Genomic DNA, 25044 nt, shown 5'->3' with positions numbered 1-25044 from the left:
CCCTGCAACGAGCTGTTGTTGATTTTTTGTTCGAAAAAAGCTGACATGCGAAGAAAGTCGCGACGATTACGCGCCCCACGCGCTGATGTTATTACTAACTGAACGGCATCCGGGGCCTGACGAAGCCGCATGTCAGCGCCGAACATAGGAAACCGGAAACCGGAAGCCGGAGCATTTGCCGGCCAACTACTAACTACTTCGGGGCGCGCCATAACAGCACAAAAGTTGGGAGATCACCCACAAGGGGTAGCCCAGTAACACGGGTGGATAGGTGAGGCCATGACTGATGCGATTCACAATGCAAGATGCGTAGTCTACGGTACGTATGTACAGATGATTCGACAAAAACGCTTTCGCTGATTCTGATGCTTCTCTTAATAGCTCCCTTTCAGATACGGCCGCGAATGTTGGCATGTGGCCAGTCTGGGCCCCTGCCCAACGGCACACCATGCGACGCGACCCCGGCACGGCGGGATATTCCTCCCAGCGAGTCCGGGTGGCTGTTCAGATAACCCCCAAAAATCTCCGCTTCCTGCGGCGTCAGGGATATCGGCGGCAAGCGGGTGGTGAGAGTAGGAAGGGGGGGCCTGGTGGGAGGCGGCATGGGAACGATGGGATGAGCATGGCTCCGGCCTGTACCTGAGCTTGCTGGCCCTCTGTCCCGGTCCTGGTGAAGCCGGGCTTGGCTTGTCGCGGTCCCCGCATAGCTCCAGGCTGGCCGAGTCGACTGCGTTGGGGCCGGGGCCGGAGGAGGGGGCGGCGGAGGCGGAGGCGGCGGCAGGGCTGCGAGCGAAGGGAGGCCCACCGGATCGAGACTCACGGCCTCGGCTTGCGACTCCCGCGTCTTTTTCGACATCCGGACCTCCCGCCGCGCACGGTTGGTGTAGGACCTGGCATTAGATTGGATGCTCCTGAGCCCGACCCCCATGCACTACGTATCGGCCCCGTTGTAGTCAGCACATGCCTTAGGTATCTTTATTCCTCTTACAAGATTCGTGATCAAATGTAGAAGAGAAGCTTACCAGGGCCTCGACAGCATCCCACTTCATCCCCAGCCGATCCGCCAGGCCGGACCAGATCTCCTTGCGCATGTTCATGTACTCGTTGGCCACCATTTCCAGCCTGCGCCCGCTATAGTCGTATATCCCGCGCCGCTCGACCAGGCGCTCGTAGCGCTTCCGGCACGCGTTGGCCGTCTTGGTCGGGAAATGGGTCCGCTGCAGCTCGGCCCAGTTCTGCCCGCGCGACCGCGCCTGGATGAGCGTCTTGTCCTCGTCCGCCGTCCAGGTGCCGTGGTTGTAGATCGAGTACGGGTATTCCGCCAGCGTGGCCGTCTCGTCGCCCCCCCGGTACGGAGGAGCCTGGGGCGCGGCGGCGGCATCATCACGGTCGTCCGCGGCGTCGTCGTCATCGTCGTCGTCGATTCCGAGGTTCGCGATGGGCGCCGTGATGGAGGCAGTGGGTACTACGCTTTGGCTCGATGACGGTTGGAAGCCGGTCGCGCCGCCGGGCGGTGACGGGCCCCGGGAGGCCCCAGTACCTGACGTGGTACTCGCTTGCTGAGCCGCAGTCAGACCATATAACCCGTTCTCCGTCATAGTAGCCTCCACATGCTGCCGCGGTGCCTTCGACAACCTTCCGGCTTTCTCGCCGGCGTTGGTGCCTCGGCTCGGCCGCCGAGGTGGTCCGCGTGTCCTCGTCATTGTTCCGGCAATGAGCGAGATCGTTGGCCACAGGGACCGGTTGTTGTTCTTTCCCCGCGCCAAGCCAGGTTCCAATGCGAGGTTTTAGGCACACTGACGGCTAGTTTAGCTAATTATGCCTTTTCATCGGCATGGGGAAGAGCCGAAGATTTTTGTCATTCGTTTGGAGGGATCCTAGGACACGGAGGGCTTGGTTCGGCCACAGATGGTGAAGCGGTTGGTCTGCCCACGAACCGCTTTTCGGAAACAGGCAGTCGCCAGTCTTGGATCAACAGATTCTGTGGGACATTCGCCACGAATGAAAGCGGGTCCGCTGGCCGGAAGCCGATGCAGGTAGACCGCAGCAGAGGGGTGGCCCTAAAGGCGGCCGCAGCAGAGGCGGCCTGGTGGACCGTGAGTGCTGTCCGGTTCAGCTCCGAGCGACTGCCTACCGGACACGGCAGGCAGACGCAGGCGAGAGCGGCCTGCTCAGCTCCTTGGTTAACTATGGCGATACGCCCATGTTACCACCCGATCGCGGCATGGACATAGGCTCACCAGCGCTAGTATGGAGTTGATCGTATGATTCGACGTTCTCGGGGGCTCCCCTTACGGGCGCGGGACACAAAACACCAACTTTCAATTTGCACCATACATAGAGCATCGTCAAGCTACATACCGCCCACGCTCAACACCCATCACACCTATTCTTGCGTGTTGTGGTCACTCAGGGGCTGGGCCGGCATCCTCCTATTTGCCCCCCTCCAGCAGATGCACAACGCCGTCCATCTGCATAAATAGCATTATTCCAGAAGCCTCCGCTAACTAGTCCTGCAGGTCGTGGATGGCTGCATGCCAAGCGAGGACACCAGCCAGTAGTATGAATTCCGGACATTACACTGCGAACTGCAGACCTGCAACCTGCAGGGTCTCAACCTACTGATCTGAGGCAAGTTTTCGGTCAGCTTTCTGGCTCCAGACGCCCCCTTTCAGCTTGCCTGCAAAAACAAAAAAGTGCGAACGTACCAGGCCGTCCGTCCGTCTCCGGGGTAACATTGAACTTGAACCTACGAAGATATCATAATCCTCTGTCCCCTCAGCTCCTCCCCAGCCTCGATCTCAACCGCCATATCCACCCGAACACAATCCTGGTATCCCCTCGTCTTCATCAACTGCAGCTGGGCCCACAGCTCGTCGGGGCTCAGGCCCCTGATGGACAGCCGCGCTTTTTCAAAGCCCTTCCAGACAAACGACCGCTCCACCTCGAAGTTGACGGGTTTGTCGAACCGGTACATCGTGTATTTGGTGACGGCACGGATCCGCTCCTGGCAGGCGGCATCGAGCGATTGGATGAATAGGTCGGGGTCCTCGGTGATAAGCTCGGCGGCGAAGGCTACGGGAGCGAATCTCTGACTCTGCTTGCCCGCGTCCCAGTGGATGGTGAAGCGCAGGTCGACGAGGATGATGGTGTGCCGGTAGAAATCCAGCATAAATGACATGATTGCGTAGTGGCTTGTTTCGTTCGCTGCGGCAGGGGGATTGGGTGGATAGCTGGGCCAACTGTTGAGTGTACTGGGTGAGTCCATTGGAATATACGTTGTTCAGTATCGGCACTATGGAACGTTGAAGATGCATGACACCTGCCCATTTTACTTTGTCTTTGCCCTTAAGTTGTCTCTGCTATCAGGCTCAAGACAGCACCGGCTTTGGTCATGTTTACATCTCCCCCAAACGTGGTAAACATTGGCTTACCCGACATGACGTCTTTCCTGAATGACGGCGCGCATCAAAGGAACAGCATGGTTGTGGTTTCCACTCAATGGACTCTTGCAGCACTAGGGCGTATGTAAGATAACGAACTTGTTGCAACCTTTACGCGCCGCTGGGCAGTACAATGCCGTTGAACATGAGTCGTTGTTAATCATGGGGTGTTAATATGATCGGATAGGGAGTTCATCCGATCACAGCTACCGCCGGATAGTGTTATGTTAAGAGTACGCCACTTACAACCTGGAAGTCGTGTCAAGCTTGATAGTAGGCTATAGCGCCATTGCTAGCATCCGTTGAATGATCTACCAGGTTCAAAGCCTCGAATCAGCAAGAGTAACAAAGAGACAGCAAAGCAAAGTAAGGAAGCAAGCGTGGATGCGAAAGAAAATGAGGAGTAAATGGGGGTGGATATGGTCAATTTGAAAGACAAGTGACATGAAAGCGGTGCTATTAGGGAGATTCCGGAGCAGACAGACGTGGTAAACGGATAGGGCCTAGCACAATGTCCTGGAGATGGACATGTAAGCGCCAGGGAGGCAATGTTCTCAAGTAGCGTCCACTGCAGTTAACTGAAAGACGGAATATCAGTGTTGGACCTCATCACTGGGCTCTTTAACCAACTGAATCAAAGAAGGGACGTGTGACTGAAAACAGAGGACGATGTGGTGTGGTGGATTCGCGAGGTAGGAGAGGGGGCAAATGGTGAGTTGGCCCTGGATCAATCTCTATCTCGTGACTCGTACCTAGTCTGAGTTCTGACTGCAATTCCCGGCTGAAAACAAATGAAAGCCTGACAGTCTGCCCGATGGCGCATCACCAATCGGGGCTCGCCGCGCGTTGGCCCTCGCAGCAGATGCAGGTTACCACTGACCAACCATGCTGGGAATACTTCTTCACCTGACACAACACAGCCACAGTGTAACCCGAAGTGAGTTTTCTTCCAAAGTTCAACTACCTCAGCGTCGAGTGGTTCTCTTGAGCGTTGTTATTTTACTAGCATAATGTCTTTTTTTCTTTTGCACAAAACGCGGACGTTGAGTCGACGCAGAACCTGATTTAAGGGATGCAGTTGAGCTTGCCAGGAGATCCACGGACCTATCGCAGACCCTTCGCAGTTCTTCTCTCCTGCCAATGTCATACAATGGAACTCCAACGGCGCCGGAGTGACGAGGAACTTCACCGGGTACACAGAGAGCTCAAAAGACGTCGGCTAAAGAATTTTGACGGCTTATCACGTTACTGCAAGCTCTGCGAATCCATGATCTCGACTGAGGGTGGTGTGCAAAGCCTTCTCTCCGCTACAGGGTTCCAGCATTCCACCTTGGCCGATATGTACCTCCGATCGGAGGAAGGGTGCCGGCTTTGCAGTATGATCCGAGAAGTGCTCATGAAGTTTCTTGTTGACACACCTGGCACTGGTGTGTGGGCACTGTTCGGCATGTGCGGAGATCGACCGTGTTGGCAGGTTACCGAACCGGGGGAGACGCCGTTGATAGACGCTCTAGGCGTCTTCATCCCTGACGGCAGACTCCTGGCCAAGCTACTCATCTACACGCCTATAGGTACGTTGATGCAAGAATACTACCTTCGTCCTTCTGATTCTGAGTTCCGACGGATGCCAGACGACCCGGCAGCGAAATACATCCCTAGACGGCCCGTAGCGTCCAAGGTGTCTAGCAACCTGGTGGTTAACCAGCTGAAGACTTGGATTGACGAATGTCAAACTCAGCACGCTCACTGCAGGGCCATCACAAACCCGTTCCTTCCGAGTAGGGTACTGGATGTGGGACGCGATGGTGATGCCGACGCTGATATGTTACGGCTCCATTCCACCGAGCCGGCCGAAACAGGACACTACGCAGCGCTCAGCTATTGTTGGGGAGGCGTCCAAGACGTTACTACGACAAAGGAGAACCTCGATGCCTACAGCAATCGACTTAGTCTCAGCAGCCTCCCAGCGACAATTCGGGACGCCATCACCGTCACTAGGTCCTTAGGGATTCGTTACCTCTGGGTGGATGCACTTTGCATTGTGCAAGATGATGAGGACGACAAGGCCAACGAGATCAAGAAGATGTCTTATGGTATTAACCATCCGATTGACTACCGCGGGTGGACACTGCAAGAGCATCTGCTATCTGCCCGGCTCATCGTGTATAGCGAGAAGGAAGTCATCTGGCACTGCCGCGAAGATAAACCCAAGACCGTGGTTGAAGGTCAGATTCGGTACTCGCAGCCCGTAACAATAACATTCGTCCCCGCGAGTTACTCTAGCACTTACATGACCGTAGAGCAACAAACAGAACTATGGACCGCGATTGTCAAACGATACTGTCGACGAAAGTTCACCGTTCTCACGGACAAAGTGCATGCTTTGACTGGAATTGCAAACGTGCTCGCGCGGTTCTGGGACGATATGTACATCGCTGGCATGTGGAGGAGATGCTTGATAGAGCACCTGGGGTGGCAGGAGTATTCTCGGAACAAAGACATGCTGCTGCCCGAGGGTTACGTCCCCAGTTGGTCCTGGCTCGCTGGAAGTGGATCTGTATACTTCCATACTATCGATTACCCTAAAGTTGAAGTTGTCGACATTCCGAATGCGCTCAGCTGGCGATGCGGCGAGCCCGCTACGCTTGTGTTGAGAGGAACCGTCATTGAGCCAGGAAGCCATCACTGGATGGCTATGGGGAAGGTATACAGATGCGATGATGGGGTGTCTCTTACAGATGACATATGTTTGCTTGTTTTGGGTCACGCTTTTTGGAACGAGGACGAGCAGCTTGCCATAAGCATGGTCATCCGGAAGGTCGACAATGGTTGTTTTCAGCGGGTTGGCGTCTCGGGATTCGTGGACAGATTCAAGGGGGATCGAGAGACACAGATAGTGAGACTGATCTAGATCTCTATGACTGCATTCGCCGAGGGCGTTTGATTGGAACTGGAGGAGTTAAGAAACGGATAAATATGGTGTCTCGTCGAGTCAATGTTATTCTGTTTCTGAGATGTTCGCGCGCGACGACTTGCCCAAGCGGTGTCAAATACCTCCATGCTGGACTGGTCCTGCATAGCGCCAACCCACAGGCTTCCCTTCATCCTCCCACGGACCCGCGGCCTATCCCCCCCAAAAAACATCAACCTCAACAATACCCCTAGAAGAGTCAGCCAGCCACGGTTGGTAGATACCGGTATCCATCGTAGTAGCAACGGACCCGATAAGCAGCAGCCACAGCTTCAGATCGCGCAGCACCGGCATGGTAGACACGGTGAAGGCATCGGGCGCATCGATAGCATGACAGCAGCCTGCCGTGCAACAACTCATAATAGTCGGGCTTCAGTCCTAGACGATTCAGGCAGATGCTCGCCAGGAAAGTGAGAAGGCCGGTGCGCATGGCCTCTTCTTCGAAGGGCTGTGATGCGAAGGAGTATTCGAGTTTTAGAAGACGGTAAAGGCTCCTCCTGGATGGAACTTGTCGTTTGGCGCATTTCCAGGTGCTGAAGCCCGCGCAGCAGGTGCGCGGAAAGGATGTGGTTGGTCAACCTGGTCGATTACGGCACGAGCAAAGGGATGAGGGATGTGAGGGTTTCCCTTGACGGTGGTGCTTACGGCTGTGTCGTGGGCATAGGGGAAGGAAGGCGCGAGACGGAGCGAGTACGTTCGTCAATGCGCTGGTTGTCAAGGGGCAGGAGAGCCATGGGCGTCTTATCCCCTGATTGGGGGATTCAATTCGTGAGTATTTGCTTAAGGTACTGTACTTACTTGGCTTGTGCTGGGTGGCTCAGCTTTGTGAAGAGCTGTGCTGATGAACAGGGAAACTGGGAAGGTAGGAGAAGCTCGGGAACGGTCTGGAGGGGTGGGCGCTCGCAGATACGATCTGGGCCGAGACCATGGCCGAGTTGCCATATGCTGACATCGCCGCGCTTCTAGAGATATTGTACGCTCAATAGAAAAGCCGAGGAAGTAAAGCTGTGTCTTTTCTCGATGGGTGGGAGTTATATGATATTTGGGGAGCAAGGAGCTGAGCGAATCCTGTGAGAAGGAGTCGGTGGTAATCTACAGCTTCTTCACTGAAGAGCTGGTCTTTCCGAGTCATTGTGTTTATCCTGCATAGTTATCTGCCAATGCGTCTTCCGTACGCAACCCTTCCTCTCAGGAAAGCTACCTTAAGTACCTAGATAGGACGATATGTGGAAGTCTCGGGGTCGGCCTGGGCTAGGAAGGAAGATGGTGGGACTGACAAATAGATTTAAGCAACTTGGTAGACACATTACCACTCAATGCAGTTTTGAGCGATTCAGCCACACTGCCCGGGTGGTGGCGAGCATGAAAAAGGAGGTGCGGTGGGGTGGCACCGTGGCGATATATCGGTGTAGCCACAGGGCCAGGCTGAGGGCTGAAAACAACTCCCACGTCCCTCTTTCCTTTCTAAATCCTAATGCCCAGTACTGCACTTCGCCCATGCTGCACCACGTGCAACATGCGTTCTAGCCCATCACGGCCTGCTTGACCGAGGCTCGAACGAGAGATTCGGACCCCCCGCGGTGGGATTCGTCGAGAGGCGCGGTTCAGGCGAATGCGCCAAGAGATGATGGGATCTCCCGTTCCTGCCAAGCTTCCAGTAATCGCATCTACTTTGAGCACGTTTTTGTTCAGTACGTGCTGTAGTAGAGTGCGCCAAGTCTCGACTTTTCGTCAAGCAGCCAACTAGTGCGCCATCCTGACGGGCAACTTGCTGGATCAGACACCGAGCTGGACCATGTTTGCAATGCCAGTCGTCTGGAAGGCCACATCCGGCCAGCAGCACGGCGGGTTGGGAATATGGTATAAGTGAGTAGATATCCTTGGGCTTGGTCCCCTTCCCTCGCCTCTTGGCTGTCCAGTCTGTCCAGTCTGCCCAGGAGTCCAAGACCGTCGGTCCGAAGCCAAGTGCAGACAAGCTCGCCAAGATGGTGCTCGACAGTTACACCTACATCTTCGCTATCGGCAGCTGCTTCGCCCTGCTCGAGGCCTACAACAATGGCGCCAGTACGTCCTTGACTCTTTGTCCATCCGACCCCAACCCTTTCTTTTGCATAGGCTTCTGATTGATGTCTGACCTATTTGCTGCTCGATACAGACGATGTGGCGAATGCGTGGGCGACCAGCGTGTCGTCGCGATCCGTGACGTACCGACAGGCAATGGTCCTGTGCACCATCTTCGAGCTGACCGGGGCGCTCGCGGTGGGTGCCCGGACGGCGTCGACCATCAAGAACGGCATCATCCCCAGCAGCGCGTTTGGCGACAACGCGGGCGTGCAGCTGCTTGCCTTCGCGTGTTCCTCGGCCGGCGCCGCGCTCTGGGTGATGTGGTGCACGCGCAACTCGGCCCACGTGTCGTCGACCTACTCGCTCGTCTCGTCCATCGCCGGCGTCGGTGTCGCGGCCGTCGGCGCCAGCAAGGTGCAGTGGGGCTGGAGCGACGGCTCCGGGCTCGGCGCCATCTTTGCCGGCCTGGCTATGGCGCCCTTTATCTCGGGCTGCTTCGGCGCCATCATCTTCATGCTCATCAAGCTGACGGTCCATAAGCGCAAGAACCCGCTGCCGTGGGCCGTCTGGACCTCGCCGGTCTTCTTCCTTATCGCCGGCACCGTCTGTACGCTCTCCATCGTCTATAAGGGCTCGCCGCGGTTGGGTCTGGAGAAGAAGCCCGGATGGTGGATTGCGTGTGTCTCGGTCGGCACCGGCCTCGCCCTCTGCCTGGTGTCGGCGCTCTTCTTCGTGCCGTACGTCCACGCCAAGGTTGTCAAGCGGGACCATACGGTGCGGTGGTGGATGATGTTCCAAGGCCCGCTGCTCTTCAAGCGGCCCGCTCCCCCGGATGCCGAGCATCTCCAGGTCAAGGTGCCGGACTACTCGGTCATCCAGGCGGCCCCGTCCGACTCGGACTCGATGGATGACACGTACGCGCACAAGAAGAACGACAGCGGCAGCGTCGACGACATCAAGCCCGCCGCGCCGGCCTCTGTCCCGGTCTCGGTCTCTGCCGGAGACAGCGAGAAGGGCGCGGCCACGGAGGGGGCCCTGGTCGAGTACACGCACGCACAGTACCAGCAGCTGCTCCGGGACGCCGAGGAGCGGCACCACGCCAACCTGCGCAAGACCAAGGGTCCGCTGGGCTGGGCCATGCGCACGCTGCACAAGAACCGGCTCGGGGCCGGGTCGATCCACGAGACGCACAACATGATCGCCCTGCTCAAGCGGCTCCCGGCCATGGCCGTGGTCGCGCTGCTCTACGGCACGCACTACGACATCCACACGGCGCAGGTCGGCATCCACAACTCGCCGGAGGGCCGGCGCATGGCGCGCGTGTACAGCCACGCGCCGAAATACCCCAACGAGGTCGAGCACCTGTACTCGTTCGTGCAGGTCATCACGGCCTGCACCGCGTCGTTTGCCCACGGCGCCAACGACGTCGGCAACGCCGTCGGCGTATGGGCCGGCATGTACGCGGCCTGGTCGACGGGCAAGCCCAGCGCGTCCAAGGCCGAGGTGCCCTACTGGCAGCTCGGCGTGACGGCGGCCGCCATCTGCATCGGCTTCATCACCTACGGCTACAACATCATGAAGGTCATGGGCAACAAGCTCACCTATCACTCGCCCAGCCGCGGCTCGTCCATGGAGCTGGGCGCCGCCATCACCATCCTCATCTTCTCGCAGTACAAGCTGCCCGTGTCGACGTCCATGTGCATCACGGGCGCCACCGTCGGCGTCGGCCTCTGCAACGGCACCTTCAAGGCCGTCAACTGGAAGCGTGTCGGGCTCCTGTTCTTCTCCTGGGTCATGACCGTCCCCATTGCCGGCCTCATTGGCGGCTGCCTCATGGGCCTGGCTGTGAATACGCCGCATTGGTAGTACTACCTAGATCTCTCGCTTGCTCTGATCTTTTCTTCCTTTTTCCTTTCTTTTCGTTTTCTGGGTGGGTTTTGGCTTGCTGGGCGGCGTCAGGACGACGAGAACGACCGGGCGGTTGCTTTTCGATGGAAAGAAATAGAATTGTGATTTTGGATTGACTTTCGTGAGGATGTGCCTCCTGCTCTTGTGCAGAGACCTAGCATAGACGTTCTCCCAGCGAGTCCTGATAATTTACGAGTACTTACTAGTGCTACTGTGATGTTAGTACCAGTCCGAGACTCCGAGTGTTCATTTATTTGTTTCCATGCCGGCTTGCCAGTTCCATTTGGGTAACCCCTACCACCGCCACCTTCGTGCGTCACTCTCGCAACGACGGCGCCAAGGGGGTGTACCCACTACGCCAGAGGACAGACATGTATTTCATGAGGAAGTGTTGTGGTCCACGATTTTCGCGCCACAATTCCGACGGCTACGAAAGGGTCGGCTCTTTTGGTTGAAACAACATCCAAGTTCTGGTAAATATTATGTACAGAAGCATCCCAGGATGCCAAAAACGAAGAGAAGGCTAAACACTATGTACATTGCACACACATTACACCATTACAATGTAATGGTGCAATCAATCAGGCTCATGAGCCCCCCACCTCCCGAAAAGTCTTTTGGTCAAGTGTCAGACAAAAAGAGTTTTTTTAGTTGCACGCGGTGGCGGGAGCTGTCACAGTGACGAGCCTCTCAGTGGTGACAGTCGAGGTGACAACCTGGGTGATGGTGCTGGTAGCGGCGCCTCCCGCAGCGGGCTGCGTCTCAGCGGCGCCGGGCGCGCGAGTAGCAGTCACCACGGGCGCAGTCGTCTCGACGGCCTCGTCGTCGTCGTCTGCGGGGCACTCGTCCTCGTCATCGCCATCATCCTCCTCACCGTCGTCGGCAGGGCAGTCCTCGTCATCATCGCCGGTCGGTTCCGACGCAGGGGCCGAGCTTGTTGTGGTGGCCGGGGCGGCGGCGGAGGAAGTAACAGCAGCCGCGCTTGTGGTGGCAGCGGCGGACGAAGAAGCAGCAGCGCTCGTCGGGGCCGGGCCCGAGCCGCTACCGCTGACGGTGAAGTCGACGCAGGCCTCGTAGGTCTGGTCGATGTCCGGGGCGTTCCAGAACCACTGGAGCACGCAGTCGCCGGCGGTGGTGCAGTCGCCGCCCAGGGAGCTGGGCAGGGTGACGCTGAAGGCGGTGTTGTTGGCGGCGACGCCCGAGTTGGCCGCGTAGTTCTCGAACTCGATCAGCGGACTGCCGATCATGGTGTTGGTGCTCGTCTTGACCACCGACACGTTGGCGTAGCCCGTGTGCGGCGCGCGGATCTCGACCTTGAAGTCGATCTTCTGGCCGGGCGTGTAGCTCTGCACGTTGCTCGGGTTGTCCTCGAGCAGAAAGCCCTTGCAGAGCCAGAGGTTGCAGGCATCCGTCGCCGAGTTGCCGACCACCTGCTGGATGCCCTGGACGTTGCCGTAGATGTCGGAGCTCTGCTGGTAGAAGGGCTGATCACCGCACGTGGCCTTGTATTGCTCGCCCGGACGACGGACCGGCGGCTCGGAGACGAAGCCGTGCGCAGCCACCAGGGGCAGCAGGCTGGAGAGGAAGGCGATGCGCTGCATTGTTGTTGTTGTTGTTGTTGTTGTTTGCTTGTGGTGTCGTGGGAAAAACGGGCTTGTTGGTCCTCGGAACGGAACTCGGAATGTAGTATAAGGAATGGATCCTGGCTTTGGCTTCTCTGAAAGCAGCGGCAGTGTAAAAAGACCGTCAAGGTCGGTGGAAGGCAAGTATAGTATGCGAACGAAAGGCGGCTTGAACGGCGTACAAGAAAAGAATGGCAGACCGAGTCCCTGGAGCTCCTGGAGAGAGGATGAGGAGAGAGACGACCGAATCGTTCGACTCGAGCCTCTCTATATACAATACTAGGAGCCCCGTCGACGCCCGGCAACTTCGGCTCCACTGAGTAACTATTTGCAGGGCAGAAACAGAGAAAACGAAGGGGGTCGCCAGGGGTGCAGATGTCGCACGATGGCGGTGGGCCCCAGTCTCACGCACCCTGTCTGTTGTGGTTGTGGTGATTGCAGTTCATCCTGCGCCGTCCACTTGCAATCAACGGGATGGGCTCGCTAAAAGAACATACGTACAAGATGCCTTGATATCATTGTTGAGCGAGGCCTGCAAGCTAGGTCTCTCAAAATGGGTATTTGACAGTGGTGTTCACACAGAAGAGTCACGTCAAATTTGAAGAGAACCTAAAGGTTACGGACTTACCTTCCGCCGCCGTTCCGTGGATTGTGCGGGCAGAAGATTCCATGGCGCACACGTGGTATAAGCCGCCCCTGTTGACTGTTTCGTTTGTGATCCGAGCGGATCATGCAACCTCGATCGGCGGTTGCTGGTTCTGGTTTCTTTGTGGTGACGTTGAGGACGTGGGGGGCCCGTTGGGAGGAAGCTCGCGTCTGTTTCAACTTCTCTCGGCAGCGCCTCGCGAGATCAGCTGTGGGTCGCGCACATGGCCCAGCAACCCCCTTTCCACCCCTGATAATATCCGAACCGCTTAAGCGACCGCATCCACCCCACGCCGATAAGATCCACGATCAATTCTGGGCGACAGCGCTGCAAATCGGACGCCTTCCAGAAAAGGGGCGTGCCGAAGCGAACCAGCAATCCCCGTCTCGCTGCAACTCATCAACTGAAACCACAGCACCGGGCGCTTGGTGTTGCCAAGGCAGGGCACAAGGGCTGATAATTTGATGACTTGCTTCGGTCTCAAATCCACCGAACGTCTTTGTTTGCCGCCGCTCACACAAGGTTGAGAGTCCGCGGGTCTGACCGTCCGAGCTATGAACAAGACTGAATCATGCAAGTTTTCTATCACCACGACGGACGAACGACGAGAAAGTCGCTCAGCTACTACTACTGTACGATAACTATTACTACCTCCAGTGTCTCTGTTCCAAGTTTCTACATACACAGTATTCCTTTCGATGTTCGGGATGCCACGGTGTGAAATTGATCTTGGACGAGAAAACACGCCGAAGTTCTCAAGGTTGTTGATTACATTATTTCCGCCGTAGCCCTGCAAAATTCCACTGTCCCTTCCCGACAGGGCATGCAGACGTGGGGGAAAGGATGGCGGTAAGATGACAGCGTAGATCAAGACCAGGGACCGCCCAGGATGAGTCCTTCTTGGCCAGTGCCAGGTCCAGCGTTGTTGAAATACGACGGGGAGATCCCGAAGTACAAAATGCCTTTCCTCCTCGAAGGGGGCTCAGCGCCGCGGAGGTGGGCCGGAGCTTATAAGCATGAATGGTTCCATGGTAGGATGTCGAAGACAGGTATCAAACCGCACCGCGTCGTCGCCCCGGTATGGACTACTACCTGAACTTTCCAACTTCCCAACTCCTAGTTCTTCACCTTTCCGGCAGCCACCGCCAATGCTGCACACAAAAGATGCAGCTTCCTACCCACCTGGTAAGAAAGCGTCGGCTGGAGGAATGATGATAAAACTGATGCGGTCGTGGTATTGCCGTAAACTTCGTCAACGTAACTGCGGGCGCGAATTGTATCGTCACGGATCTTGGCCGTGTAGAGACTGGCCGTCTCCGCACGAGCAGCTGGAGGAGTTCAAGGCCCAAACGCCACAGTTATGAGCCCTCGGTCTCGCAATAACTAGTAGGACCATAAGTCTTGTTGGCCAACCTCGAGATGAACAGCGCAGCGACAGTGAAGCATGCCGATACCACAATCGCCGGTATAGTTCCGCAAGCCGACGCCGTATTGAAGATCGATCATCGAGGGTGTCCGGCAGGTCCCTGTCTTCGCTCCTCGGTGGTAGGGGAGCAACGCTTCCACTTACTAATAGCCCCACGGCTACAACGACGACAGCTTTCCAGTGAGTCAATCTACTATGCATTTCGACCTGCGAATTCCATACTGTCTGATCCTGATCCCCATCAACTTGAACCTCAGTCCCTCAAGTTTCAACAGCAACAACGCCGAACGTCCCGAAAGCCAAAGCACCTAAAGGACACCATACTGAGTGTGGTGGAGTAGACTCGGTTCGCCTCTACTACTTCCGTCCGAAAGCAGAGGGAATCGTGTAACTGGTCCGGATCTGCAACACGATGCACTCCTCGACACCATCGACACCGACAACAGGCCGGCGCAGTTCAACCCTCCACGTAGACTTGCCGGTCTTATCCGAGACCGAGCGAAGCGGATCCTGTTTCTGGCTGCAATCGCGAAGGCAGCCATGGTTAGTTTAATTGTATGGCGTGTACGTGTTATGCACTGGCTGGTGCCATGCCAAGCAGAAGGGGTCTAGGGGCTGTCCGAAACATACCTCAGAGCGGTGGCGTAGACCGTGCCGGACATACCCAGCTTCGTGGCCGTCGCTGCGATGAGATCCAGGAGCGCCCCCTTCTGGTATTCATAACCAGGGATCTCCCGTAACTCGACCTTGATGTCGGAGCTGCCGCCGGCCCTCGGCTTGGGCGCCTGCGCCTTGGAAGGCTGCGCCTTGGAAGTCTGCTGAGAAGCCATGGTGATTGTGTGTTGGCGGGTGGGAAGGTGGTTGGCGGTGGATACAGGTATGATGAAGAGGAAGCTGGCTTAGGAATGAATGTGATGACGTGGAATGGTGCTCTGGATGATGTTGTTGGAGATGCGGAAAGCCACTGTCTTTATATAACTATATCGAACTACCAAGTAGGGTAGCTGCTGGTCTCGTCGCCTTGACCCCCTAGATACCTAGGTAGGGATACAGATTCGTCGCTTACCAACTGTAACACTTTGCTGATAATATCCCGGTTGCGGCTATCCACTGTGTTCGGACGGTCTTGGGTTGAGGCGGTTTCGTACTTCGGTTTCTGCTCAGATCTAGGGTTGTGATCCCATGACTCCATCCCAATGTGCCGAGACTCGATTGGTAGATCCCAGGCTAAAAAGTAAGGAAAAGAAACCACAGAAAAAGGAAGACGCAAAGAAAAAGAAAACGGAAAAAAACAGGAACAACCGGACCGCCTTACTATTCCTGGCTCGAATCAACCGATGCATTCAAGCTCCAGATCATCTCGGTCAGTAGGTTTTGATGGTTGTTATGCTTGGCTCATTCATGATCCTCCCTGCGGCAAAGTACTTTTTCCACGTCGAACACAGTACTAGTTCACGTGGCTGCGGGGGGGGCTGCCTAGAATGCGGCGCATGCTAGTCGGAGAGTCTCCGAGTCTTTCATTCCTAGCAGGCAGACGGCGCGGTATTAATATGTACTTGTTCTACATTCGACTAGGCCAAGGCCAGTTTTCTAGGCACTTTTCGCAGCCTAGCCCTCAGTTTAGGGACCGCAGGCATCTTCAGAGGTCAATGACGGAGCAATTACATCGCCAGCTTCGACAACTCACTGCCAGGAGACACCTGGGTCCAAGAGCGGCAAGGGGGGCGTGATGGAAAGATTCAGTCGCGAGAAGCACTTCAGAAAGCACATATTCTAACTCGACTCGCAGATTCCATACTCCCAGAGCATACCGGCCACAGCTACAAACCCGCCAACAGCAGGAACGCAGAATATCGCGCTGCAGCACACGGCCCCTGTTGCGCCCCAAAAGTGGCGTTTCTTGATGGGCTCACCCATGTCGTTGTATACGGGGAACTGGCTGTCCCAATCCTTTTCCTCTTCGTCCATCTCAAGGAAGAGCGCAACCGAAGCGTCTGCCCACCACCCGAGCACCGTCCCGGCGACGAGCCACGTCATGATCCATCCCCGCTGAGCTTGGGTGCTGTCTCCGTTCCGAAAGCGAGTCAGGACGCCGACGACGATAAGCGAGATACCGCCTATGAAAATCGGCAGGATCACGTACAGCAGGTGGCGCCAATCCCCGGCCCACGATGACGGGTAGTAATGGAGTTTGTATGGCGTGTACATATAGATGGCGGCCTGTCTGCCGGCGAGGTCAGGGGAGGTAGTCCTGTCGCCAAGAACGATGCTCTGAGGGTGCGGGTCGCTGCCGGACACCCTCTCCAGGACCGAGACACCGTCGGCGGATTTCATCACATACTCTAGATCCCCGCTTTCGTCCTCCTCGTCCTCCGCTTCCAGATGCCCAACAACGCCGTCAAACACGCCTCCGTGTCTCCGGGCCTCTTCCATTTCCGGACTGCTGACCATGTAAACGTTGGGGTAGTCGGCTGAAGCAATCTGTGCCACGAGGTTGACAACAGACATGATCAGGTACGGTACCACGGTCAGGCCGAACGCCGCGTAGCCATAGCGCTGAATCTGGTCGCCGCGCGAGTTGTAGAGAGTCAGAGCCGCACTCCCCATCTGGAAGAGGCCGACCAGTGCCTGGAGCCAGTTGTAGTTCGAGCTTATGCCGGGCGATCCGTCGGTCGTGTGCTGCACCCCGGCAGGTGTCTCGGCCCACGAGACCTTGGCCCCCGGATGGACGTTGGCCCACGAATAGCCTGGTGGCAGCATCGCCTTGCCGTGGAAGCTCTGCTGTTTCCGCTCGACGTGTAGGCCGAAGGAGGCAGGCCCAGCGTCCCCAGTGCTTTCGCCAGAATACTCCCCTTCTCGGTTCTCGACGTCCGGAATCACACTAGCGCTGATGGCTTCGACCTCAACGGTCCCATCGCCGACCTCTTTAGGCGGAGTATCTCCGCGCATCAACAACGTTTTGCTCCCCCCATCCACTACTGCCACTAGTGGCTTGATGCGATCCCCCTCCACTGGTTTCCAGTCGTTGTTTCTGACTACCATGCGGAGGGCTCCCGCGGCGGCGGCCCGCTCGAGCTCATTCCGGTGCCTTTTCAATCGAGAATGCCTCACGATTGAGAAAAGAGCCCTGGTAATGCCATACGATGGAAGAAATAGTGCCAAGACAGTCGCTATAAGAGTGTCGAATTGCGACGATCCGGGGTATGTCCTGACTGTTGCGCAGTGAGAGAGGTAGTTCGAGGCGAAGAAGATAAAGACGGCCCAGGAGGTTGCTGGCGAGCATTGGAGGCTAGGGTCTCCATGGTTGACCGAGTTAAGATCGGGAGACTCTGTGGTCACCGGGGCCATGACAACTAGACGGCAAGCTCAACGACAAGCGGGGCCGGACAGCGTCGAGCGCGGAAGAGGGAAGAGAAAGTCTGGAGCGGTGTCTTGCGACGCCGCTTCATTTAGCGCCCATAGACGCTTGCTCCCATCCGAGTCTGATTCGCTCAGCCCACCGCAAAAGATGTTTTTCCGCCTTGGGAGTTGCGTGTTGCGCCGTGCCGTGGTTATGCATGGGGTGGGGGCCGTTCGGAAACGATGAATCCCTGCTGCCTAGAGGCTAACGTGAGACGGTGATTCGTTGAGGCGGCAGATGCTGTCGGTTTCGCTTCAGCCGCAATGTCACCTAAAGGCTAAGAGAGAGGTAAGTAATCAGTTCAAAGCCGAAGAGCAACACGATAATGCCACTCCAACCACCTCGAAACTTACCTAACGTCCGACGAGAAGAGCTGCAGGGCCTGGGAAGCGATAAATTCCTGGAATGTCCATCACGACCTTCCGAGAACCCCCGACTTGCCCGAAAGAAGATGCATTCTTCCATAGCAACGTGGACTCTGACGCAACCAGTGATCTACGGCTTAGAGGAAAGATTGATGAATTTCATTGATCAGGACAAATCAAGTCAGGCGGCAGGGGTTTGCGTTAACAGCTCGCTGTCGTAGTGGGCATGCGTATCTGCCGCTTCGCAGTTTCCAGACAAATGTCAAGAACTTCCCAACCCCTCAGATAGTAAGTGTATTTACTAAGAAACTCCTCGTTTTCAGACAGCCCCATGGCTTCTCCATCCATAATCCCATGCACATATATGCATTCCCAACAAGGCTGTACTTTGTGTTCGAGTCCAGCCCGTCTCTGTTTTCGCAGACGCGCACTACATTAGGCCCTTCAAGCCAGTGAATCAGACACAGACGGTCTCCAACCTGACTCGGGAGCGGAATCATAGCGAAATACCCCTTCGCTCAACAGCTCCACCAGCGCCTTGATGCGCGCACGCAAGATCCAGTCCGTCTTCTCCCGGTCCCGGAACCTCGCAACGTGTTACCTCAGCCCTTCAGCCCCATGACTTGGGCAGACCCACATCATGCCAGCATGGGGAAGGTCCTGATACCAAAAGGCCGCGTATAGTTGGTAAGAACGCGACTTGGGCTTTCACTCTAGACCTCACTCTCCATCGTCCGGATAATGTTTGTTTGTTTGTTTTGCATCATTAGCGTCCGGGGCTGGGTCCGCGAAGCGGCCCGGCCATATGCCGTCTGGGCATGTAGGGACGTATCGAGCAATCTACACTATCAAAACGTGCCCTTAGGGGGGGCCCTGGAAATGCCTCCAGCCATGATATACATGCCCGTCGCCCTCCCTAGTACCCAGGCACGCCGTGTAGCCGTGGCAACTCACGTACAGAGCGCACTTTCGGGGGCGGGCCGACCCCCTGCACGTTGCCACCCCCGACTCCCTTCTCAGGGTCCCGCAGTAAATGTTTCTATGACGGGTAATATCCCCACCGGTTAATCAGACCCGGGTATGCCCGGAAAGCTCCGTGGCCAAAGGCCGTTGTTAAGCCTTGGCGTGGCCAGAAGGGGTGGAAGAAGAGGGAAAGGAAAGGAAAGGGTAGTACACGTTGGTAAAAGGAGGAGAGTTCCCCAGGAGAGCGAGGTATCTATACCGACCCCGGAGGTCTCCGCTCGGCACCCCCACATCCGCGTTAGCCTCCGCATGCTCTCCATCCCACGTCCAGATAATGTATCAGACGGAGGATTCAATTCACAGTTCTGACAGTCACAGTGAGGAGGCTACAGTTTCCACTGAACAGGTATTCATTGAATGCGACAACCTAACGCCGACTCCTCCCCCGAGTCCCCCGCCTCCCGGCTCCCGGCTCCCGCCATCGCCCCCTCCCTCCAACCCTCCCGTCATCCCGCCCTCCCGCCAGCCCTCCCCCAACCGACAAAAGCATCGCTTCTTCAACCGGAAAAGCAAAAACTCCCAACGCCAAATCCTCAGAACAAACGAGTGACTGAAACAGAAAACACCACGCTGAAAACGCTGAAATCCCACGCTGTAGAAACCCCAACACCAAAAACAAAACAAAACAACGCTTTCCATCAAAACAAAACAACTGAAAACGACAGACTGGAAAGCAATAAAAAAACAACAAAGCAGGCGAGAACGACAGACAGAAAAGCAAACAAGCAAATAACAAAGCCAAACGAGCGACGGAAAGCAACGCAAAAGACAGACTGAAACGACAGACAGAAAAAAGGAAAAGCGGAAAAGACTAGGTCACGGACTCACGATCCTAACTGTAATCTGAAAAGAAGCTGTAAAATAATGTTAGCCACTTCTAGGTTCTTGCCTATTGAGCTGTCTCGGAAGCAATTCGGGAGTAAAAGTGCTGAGACAGTGCGAATTTGACTTACGTCTGGCTTCGCGTTCAACCGGCCCTGCCAGCGGGCCGTGAACAGGTCCACACTCAGCCACGATGGGACCCCTACCCACCAGTCGCTCGACAGGCCGAGCCTGTCGAGATCGACCCACCTGCTCTCGTGGGTCAGCATCCTCGCCCGAAAGCTTACCTTGCACTCCTCGCACCGCGGTGAGCCGGGAGGAAATGGGACGGCGAACCGCACTGAAATATTGTATTAGCGAGTCTGTTTGGCGAAAAGAGACGCAAAGAATTAGTAGATCACTTACCCAGTTTCCGCTCGACAAAAGGCGGACGCGTCGTCTTGACGAGGCAGCTCTTCAGCGGCCGTGCTGACCTGTGGCCAGCACGGCGAAGAGGCACCCCAGGCAGACCATCGAACCGGTCGGTCTGGACGCCGCGGAGGGGGTTTGGGAAGAGGCCGACGGGCTCCGACGAGCCACGGAGAGGATTCGGGAACCACGGTCCCGCGGAAAGGAGAGGATTGGCGAGGGGGCCAGAAAAGAACGAATTGGCGCCGGGGCCAGCAACGAAAGGATTGGCGACGCGGCCAACGTAAAAGAGAGGATTGGTGACGTGGTCGCGGGGAGGGATGGAAGAGGTGGGAAACGAACGGCGGTGAGTCGACATCTTGAAGACGCCGATAAAAAGCGAATGGAAAGCGTGACCGTGAGTACATGTAAAAGCGAGTGCTGTGCTTCAAGCAAAGTTGGAAAATTCTCGAGACGAAAGCGAAAGTCTGACTGAACACTTGATCAGTTGCGAAGCACTTCAAGTTGGATGAGGGAAAAGGAAGAGAAGGAAGGAGCAGAGAATGCGGGGTTGGGCAGGACTTTATACCCTTCCGGCAATACCTACATACCACCCGAAGCAGATAACATACCACCCGAAGCAGATGACGTAGATCAAATTCACATGTCAGAGAACCATGGAGTAGACTCCGTTAGGAACCGTGCCCAGTCTCCGTTGCTTTCCCACACACGCCCCCTCTAACCGCTCGCTTAGTACTCCAAGCAAGCGACTCGGACTCTGCCGAGAAAGGCAAAACAGGGCGGGGAAGCCAGACAGTTTGGATTTACAGCGGTGGCCCTCTGGGAGCTGCCTACATCCGTCTACAACGAGGAATCGAACTATCGAAGACTAGATATATGGGATATCAAGAGTTCAAGATAATACGCTAACTCTGTCGCCATTTAAACTGTAGTCCACCGGTCAGTCAACGACATGAAGATTTGAATCTGGACCCGTTACCCCAATTTACCAAACGCAGACTCGATGAGAGACACCGGCAGTAAACATATAGTAGTTACGTTGGTGGCCGTTACAACTTACAAGACGGTTGGGTGGTTTGATTGGAGGGCTACGTACCTTAGACTGTGCAAGTCCAAAAATCCATGGAATTGGTCCGTGACACCCTAGCGCCTAACCTAAATGGGACTGGCTCCAATCCTTATTTCAACTTCCCATCCCGAATAGAGTACTAAGGTAGTACGTTAAAATCTTTTTGGGTCTCTACGAAGCATCAATTGATTTCATCGACAGCACGTTAGATGTAAGCAAATAGGCCTCGGCATAATTCCACCGGCTCGACCGCGCCGTCACCGCGGTCCTAGCACCGTTAGGCACCGGACCCCCTCCCGTTATGAATCTGCCAAACATATCCCCCGTACTACCTAAGTACCTTGCATGATGAAGCAGAGCACAGCATGGGTTTGCATTGCAGCGAAGAAGATCCAACGGTCGTTTGGGCTTATGGTAACCGGGCGAAGACCCCCCTGCGGGTTAGACTTGCATTTGTGGAAAGCAGCACTCCCAACAAGGCAGGCAAGCCAAGGCCGGCCACTCCCTTGCTCCTCCTGGCAAAGGCACAGGTCTTGCCTTGCAAGGAGAGCTTGAGGTTTTCCATATGGCCTTGTCTGGCCGAGTGTCGCCTTGACTTGGACTTGTATGCCTTGCCTTGTTGGGAGCGCTGGCACTGGAAAGTCGCGGCCTGACCGCACGTTACTGCCTGGCGAAAGCTAGTCTTACATCCGCACGTAACGAGGAAGTGGACGCGGGGGTGTTTGTCTGGACATTTGTCGCAGCAACTGTAGGCTCATTGCGCTGCCAGCCACGAACCCACCGTTGAGCCAACGCTGTTAGGAAGTGTACCTAGGTACTCCCGTACTACCTTGGTATGTAATTTAGCAAGCAAATGGCAAGGCTGGGCAGTCCTGGCTCAAGTTGAAACAGCGCGGAAAGTGCACGCTAGGGAATGCACAGGGTCAGCACACCACCGTAAGTGGTGGAGCGGTAAGAAACGGAGAGTTGAGAAAATCCGGACTCGAACTGGGGATGTCCGATGATCCGATAAAATGGACAGGCTGGGTTTGAGCGGGTGGTCAAGTTCGCTCCCTGGTCCACTATTGGTTCGGGCTGAGGTCTGCGGCCAGCACCATTGTGTTGCCCTTTGCCGAGAAGCCGGGAAAACCCGGCTCTATGAAGAGTGCACCAAGTAGTGGATGGACTACTACATCTGGGTTGGGGCTTGATTCAGCTCACTCGTCCCTCACTCACAGAAGATTAGGATCACGAAACGCAGCGGGACAAAGATCGGGGGACAAGATGTACGGATTCGGAGGCTTTGCTGGCTTCAGCAAGACGTAGGTAGCTTAGCTCTATCGTCGGTGCATCAATAACCTCGTTACACGCGCGATACCAGCTACCTTCCAGGTTGATAACGGTTGTGATTTAGTTGAAGGAGATGATGCCTAAGTCATTTTGTGAACAGGTTGTGTACGATCCACAAGAAGGCCTCCCCAGTTGGCTCTTCAGCCCTTCAGATAATATCACGCTGTCTCCCCCTCTCCATGCTTAGAAACCTGTAACCGCTGAGAAAGCCCAAAATCATACCGCAAACGTTCTGCTCAAACCATCACGAAGTCTTCTCCGTTCTCTGAAGATGAAGCACCTTCCGGGGCTGATGGATCCTGCAGGCGGGGAGCCTCACCACCGGCCGGAACGCGGTCTCCCTCAACGACATACTCGGCTGTGCATGAGAGCAACTTCTTGCCTTCCTCGAACCGAAGCTCGGCAACTGTCAGGCGAATATACTCCTTGGCATCAAAACCGTTCTCCCCGCGGGCCATCTCAAACGTGATGGCCCCTAGTCCTGGTTCGCGCACAATCGACCAGTTGCCGTCCATCCATTGACACGACGAGCCTGGATGTATGGCTTCGGCGATGTGATACTTGATCTTCTGCCCAGGCTTTCGGCGGAACTCATAAAACGTCATTCCTTCGTTTTGCGACTGCATCAGTCTACCGATATCGATGGCGCTGTCGAGTTGCGTCAAGATGTTGAAGGGAATAGCGATCTTGGCTCGGCGACAGGATTCGAATCGAAGTTGTACCTTGGTGAACGTCGTGCCGCCGTGGGTGAAGTTGTAAAACTGGGCCCCAGCGGCAATGGGAAAGCCCGGAGGTGCACGAAGAGACATGGTGTACGAATCCGTAGGTAATGATGGAGATAGATAACTCTGGGAGAAATGCAGTTGACGCAAAGAGATATTCGGAGCAAAGATGTAGGTACTTAGGAGCAGTTCACCCAGACCAAAGTTTGAAGCATGTTTTGCAATGCCCTCCCACTCCTTCCTGCCCAAGCAAAGACACTTCGGTAAGAACAATGCACATGAACAAATCAGAGGCTTTTCGGCTTGGGGGTAGTAGCGGCCAATCTCACAAATGCTCCTCAAGGGAAGGTCCAATCGCGGCATGCAAGCCCGACTGATTCCACTAGGTATTTTCAGTCATTGCAGGCGCTGTTCGGCTGTTCTCGATGCTGACTGCCTCCTTCAGATGGAATCATCTGAACGTTCAATTTTAACACCGTACAATTGAATGTTGATCGCCGGAAGACAACACTCCGCACGCGTTACTCTTTCAATGCCTCGACGCTGCGATACGTCTCTAGGAAATCCTTCCTCTCCCGCTCGACGAAGCGCTCGAAGGTGCCCATCGCAACCCCCCAGCTTTTTCCATCAGTTGCTTCCGACACAGGAATTTGTTTTATCGTCTGCTGCAGGGCCAGCATTGGGTTCGTAGCCATAGCCTCCTCGACCTCATCATCCTTCAGATACCTGGCGTGGATGTTCTTCCCTGTCGCCCGGGCCATCATGTCAAGCGCCCTCCCAAACGGCACCATCTCGCTGACGAGGGTGATGTGCTGTCCGTGGAACTTGTTGGGCTGCTGGAAGGCAGCCACGACAAACGCTGCGATGTCCTCGTGATCGATCATTGGGAGAGGCGTGTCAGGGCCCCAGACGACCGTGTAGCACCCGGCCTCGGCAGCTCCGGGGTACATGAAGTTCACCTTTGGCGAGAGCAAGTTGGCCATGAAGAAGCCCGGCTGAAGAACGGTCCAGTGCTGGAAGCCCGCGCCCGGAAGGTACTGCTCGAGATCCCTCTTTGACTTGAATGCCTTCTCCCTCAGGGGGTTAGACTTGCCAGGCGGGATATCTAGGGCGCTACTGTAGACGACGTGCGTCACGCCCGCAGCCTTGGCGATGCGCAGGACATTCTGCCCCTGCTCGAACTCGGCGGGGAAGTTGTTCAGGTCGGGCATCAGGTTCAGGAAGAGCAAGTCACACCCGGCGAATGCGGACTCGAGCGCTTCGCCATCGTTCCAGTCGCCTGCGTGGACTTTGACGCCGATCGAGGCCAGAGCCTGCGCCGAGGGAGAGTCCGTGTTTCTCGTGGTCGTGTGCACCTCCCATCCGATGGCCCGGAGCTGCCGGGCCACAGCACCGCCCTGGCAGCCGGTTGCGGAGCAGACGAAGACTGTGTGCGGGGCCATTGTATGCATTTGGCACCTGATGTGTTGAGAGCTTATCACACTGCGGAATATGGTTCCTCACGAATGCGACGGCCGAGGTTACTTGGAACTAGTAGCAATCAAACCGAAGCGACCAAGTCCCGTTCCCGAGTGGAAAACAGAGTATATAACGTCTTTGACCCGTTTGGCGCATTGGGCTGATTCTTTGGTCATACCATACTTTGAAATACTTGGGTTGCATGGAAACTTGAATCGCGCCGCCGAATCGCGCCGGTGCGGACTCCGGAGAGTTTCAAGCTGGCATAGCAACCAATTGTCTGGTGACACAACACTACCCGTGTGCTGACGCTGCATAACACCAAGTCACAGGCCGGAGACATATTCACAGTCCCGGCCGGATTTAAG

At 55.9% G+C, this 25044-nt stretch overlaps 10 protein-coding genes across 10 annotated transcripts; 2 read left to right on the top strand and 8 right to left on the bottom strand.

Annotated features, from left to right (window-relative positions):
- Nucleotides 1-388: 388 nt before the first annotated feature.
- On the bottom strand, nt 389-1598 carry B0T15DRAFT_404576 (uncharacterized protein; the record flags this gene model as incomplete). Its single annotated transcript, XM_062865258.1, has 3 exons — nt 389-656; nt 729-931; nt 1023-1598. 3 exons carry the CDS (start codon nt 1596-1598, stop codon nt 389-391), a joined length of 1047 nt encoding a protein of 348 aa, XP_062718482.1.
- Nucleotides 1599-2367: 769 nt separating this feature from the next.
- Nucleotides 2368-3714, bottom strand: B0T15DRAFT_422945 (uncharacterized protein). The gene is made up of 2 exons (XM_062865580.1): nt 3690-3714; nt 2368-3517 (listed from the first exon to the last, which is right to left on the bottom strand). The coding sequence occupies exon 2, from the start codon at nt 3266-3268 to the stop codon at nt 2750-2752; it is 519 nt and encodes a 172-aa protein (XP_062718481.1). The 5' UTR covers nt 3269-3517; nt 3690-3714; the 3' UTR covers nt 2368-2749.
- Nucleotides 3715-4374: 660 nt separating this feature from the next.
- On the top strand, nt 4375-6545 carry B0T15DRAFT_441236 (heterokaryon incompatibility protein-domain-containing protein). The gene is made up of 2 exons (XM_062865915.1): nt 4375-5014; nt 5075-6545. Exons 1-2 carry the CDS (start codon nt 4516-4518, stop codon nt 6352-6354), a joined length of 1779 nt encoding a protein of 592 aa, XP_062718480.1. The 5' UTR covers nt 4375-4515; the 3' UTR covers nt 6355-6545.
- Nucleotides 6546-8022: 1477 nt separating this feature from the next.
- B0T15DRAFT_312920 (phosphate transporter) lies at nt 8023-10602 on the top strand. The gene is made up of 2 exons (XM_062863953.1): nt 8023-8478; nt 8570-10602. The coding sequence occupies exons 1-2, from the start codon at nt 8400-8402 to the stop codon at nt 10342-10344; spliced, it is 1854 nt and encodes a 617-aa protein (XP_062718479.1). The 5' UTR covers nt 8023-8399; the 3' UTR covers nt 10345-10602.
- Nucleotides 10603-10937: 335 nt separating this feature from the next.
- Nucleotides 10938-12305, bottom strand: B0T15DRAFT_312916 (uncharacterized protein). The gene has a single exon (XM_062863952.1). It carries the CDS (start codon nt 11985-11987, stop codon nt 11034-11036), a length of 954 nt encoding a protein of 317 aa, XP_062718478.1. The 5' UTR covers nt 11988-12305; the 3' UTR covers nt 10938-11033.
- A 2124-nt stretch (nt 12306-14429) lies between these two features.
- On the bottom strand, nt 14430-15047 carry B0T15DRAFT_312909 (uncharacterized protein). Its single transcript, XM_062863951.1, has 2 exons — nt 14711-15047; nt 14430-14600 (listed from the first exon to the last, which is right to left on the bottom strand). The coding sequence occupies exons 1-2, from the start codon at nt 14908-14910 to the stop codon at nt 14438-14440; spliced, it is 363 nt and encodes a 120-aa protein (XP_062718477.1). The 5' UTR covers nt 14911-15047; the 3' UTR covers nt 14430-14437.
- Nucleotides 15048-15589: 542 nt separating this feature from the next.
- On the bottom strand, nt 15590-17615 carry B0T15DRAFT_543660 (uncharacterized protein). The gene has a single exon (XM_062870011.1). It carries the CDS (start codon nt 17426-17428, stop codon nt 15854-15856), a length of 1575 nt encoding a protein of 524 aa, XP_062718476.1. The 5' UTR covers nt 17429-17615; the 3' UTR covers nt 15590-15853.
- Nucleotides 17616-19335: 1720 nt separating this feature from the next.
- B0T15DRAFT_505690 (uncharacterized protein) lies at nt 19336-20598 on the bottom strand. The gene is made up of 3 exons (XM_062867536.1): nt 20096-20598; nt 19822-20030; nt 19336-19722 (listed from the first exon to the last, which is right to left on the bottom strand). Exons 1-3 carry the CDS (start codon nt 20503-20505, stop codon nt 19685-19687), a joined length of 657 nt encoding a protein of 218 aa, XP_062718475.1. The 5' UTR covers nt 20506-20598; the 3' UTR covers nt 19336-19684.
- Nucleotides 20599-22228: 1630 nt separating this feature from the next.
- Nucleotides 22229-23305, bottom strand: B0T15DRAFT_497150 (uncharacterized protein; the record flags this gene model as incomplete). The annotated part of the gene is made up of 2 exons (XM_062867243.1): nt 22229-22302; nt 22777-23305. The coding sequence occupies 2 exons, from the start codon at nt 23303-23305 to the stop codon at nt 22229-22231; spliced, it is 603 nt and encodes a 200-aa protein (XP_062718474.1).
- A 434-nt stretch (nt 23306-23739) lies between these two features.
- Nucleotides 23740-24660, bottom strand: B0T15DRAFT_403191 (uncharacterized protein; the record flags this gene model as incomplete). Its single annotated transcript, XM_062865193.1, has 1 exon — nt 23740-24660. One exon carries the CDS (start codon nt 24658-24660, stop codon nt 23740-23742), a length of 921 nt encoding a protein of 306 aa, XP_062718473.1.
- Between the last annotated feature and the right edge of the window lie 384 nt (nt 24661-25044).

The sequence above is a fragment of the Chaetomium strumarium genome, assembly GCF_033439665.1.
Source record: "Chaetomium strumarium strain CBS 333.67 chromosome Unknown B0T15scaffold_7, whole genome shotgun sequence".
Taxonomy (NCBI): domain Eukaryota; kingdom Fungi; phylum Ascomycota; class Sordariomycetes; order Sordariales; family Chaetomiaceae; genus Chaetomium; species Chaetomium strumarium.
Note: the sequence above shows the minus strand (reverse complement) of the source record. Positions and strands in the feature narration are given on the sequence as shown.

Excerpts from the sequence above, each read along its gene's own strand:
- B0T15DRAFT_312909 (XM_062863951.1), bottom strand. The coding sequence starts at position 14,910 with ATGGCTTCTCAGCAGACTTCCAAGGCGCAGCCTTCCAAGGCGCAGGCG. Across the intron at positions 14,601-14,710 it reads GTCTACGCCACCGCTCTGAG|CCAGAAACAGGATCCGCTTC; the intron begins GTATGTTTCGGA and ends TCGCGATTGCAG.
- B0T15DRAFT_422945 (XM_062865580.1), bottom strand. The coding sequence starts at position 3,268 with ATGGACTCACCCAGTACACTCAACAGTTGGCCCAGCTATCCACCCAAT.
- B0T15DRAFT_312916 (XM_062863952.1), bottom strand. The coding sequence starts at position 11,987 with ATGCAGCGCATCGCCTTCCTCTCCAGCCTGCTGCCCCTGGTGGCTGCG.
- B0T15DRAFT_441236 (XM_062865915.1), top strand. The coding sequence starts at position 4,516 with ATGCAGTTGAGCTTGCCAGGAGATCCACGGACCTATCGCAGACCCTTC. Across the intron at positions 5,015-5,074 it reads ACTCATCTACACGCCTATAG|ACGACCCGGCAGCGAAATAC; the intron begins GTACGTTGATGC and ends GACGGATGCCAG.
- B0T15DRAFT_543660 (XM_062870011.1), bottom strand. The coding sequence starts at position 17,428 with ATGGCCCCGGTGACCACAGAGTCTCCCGATCTTAACTCGGTCAACCAT.
- B0T15DRAFT_505690 (XM_062867536.1), bottom strand. The coding sequence starts at position 20,505 with ATGTACTCACGGTCACGCTTTCCATTCGCTTTTTATCGGCGTCTTCAA. Across the intron at positions 20,031-20,095 it reads TTTTGTCGAGCGGAAACTGG|TGCGGTTCGCCGTCCCATTT; the intron begins GTAAGTGATCTA and ends ACAATATTTCAG. Across the intron at positions 19,723-19,821 it reads GGTTGAACGCGAAGCCAGAC|CTTCTTTTCAGATTACAGTT; the intron begins GTAAGTCAAATT and ends ATTATTTTACAG.
- B0T15DRAFT_312920 (XM_062863953.1), top strand. The coding sequence starts at position 8,400 with ATGGTGCTCGACAGTTACACCTACATCTTCGCTATCGGCAGCTGCTTC. Across the intron at positions 8,479-8,569 it reads GGCCTACAACAATGGCGCCA|ACGATGTGGCGAATGCGTGG; the intron begins GTACGTCCTTGA and ends TGCTCGATACAG.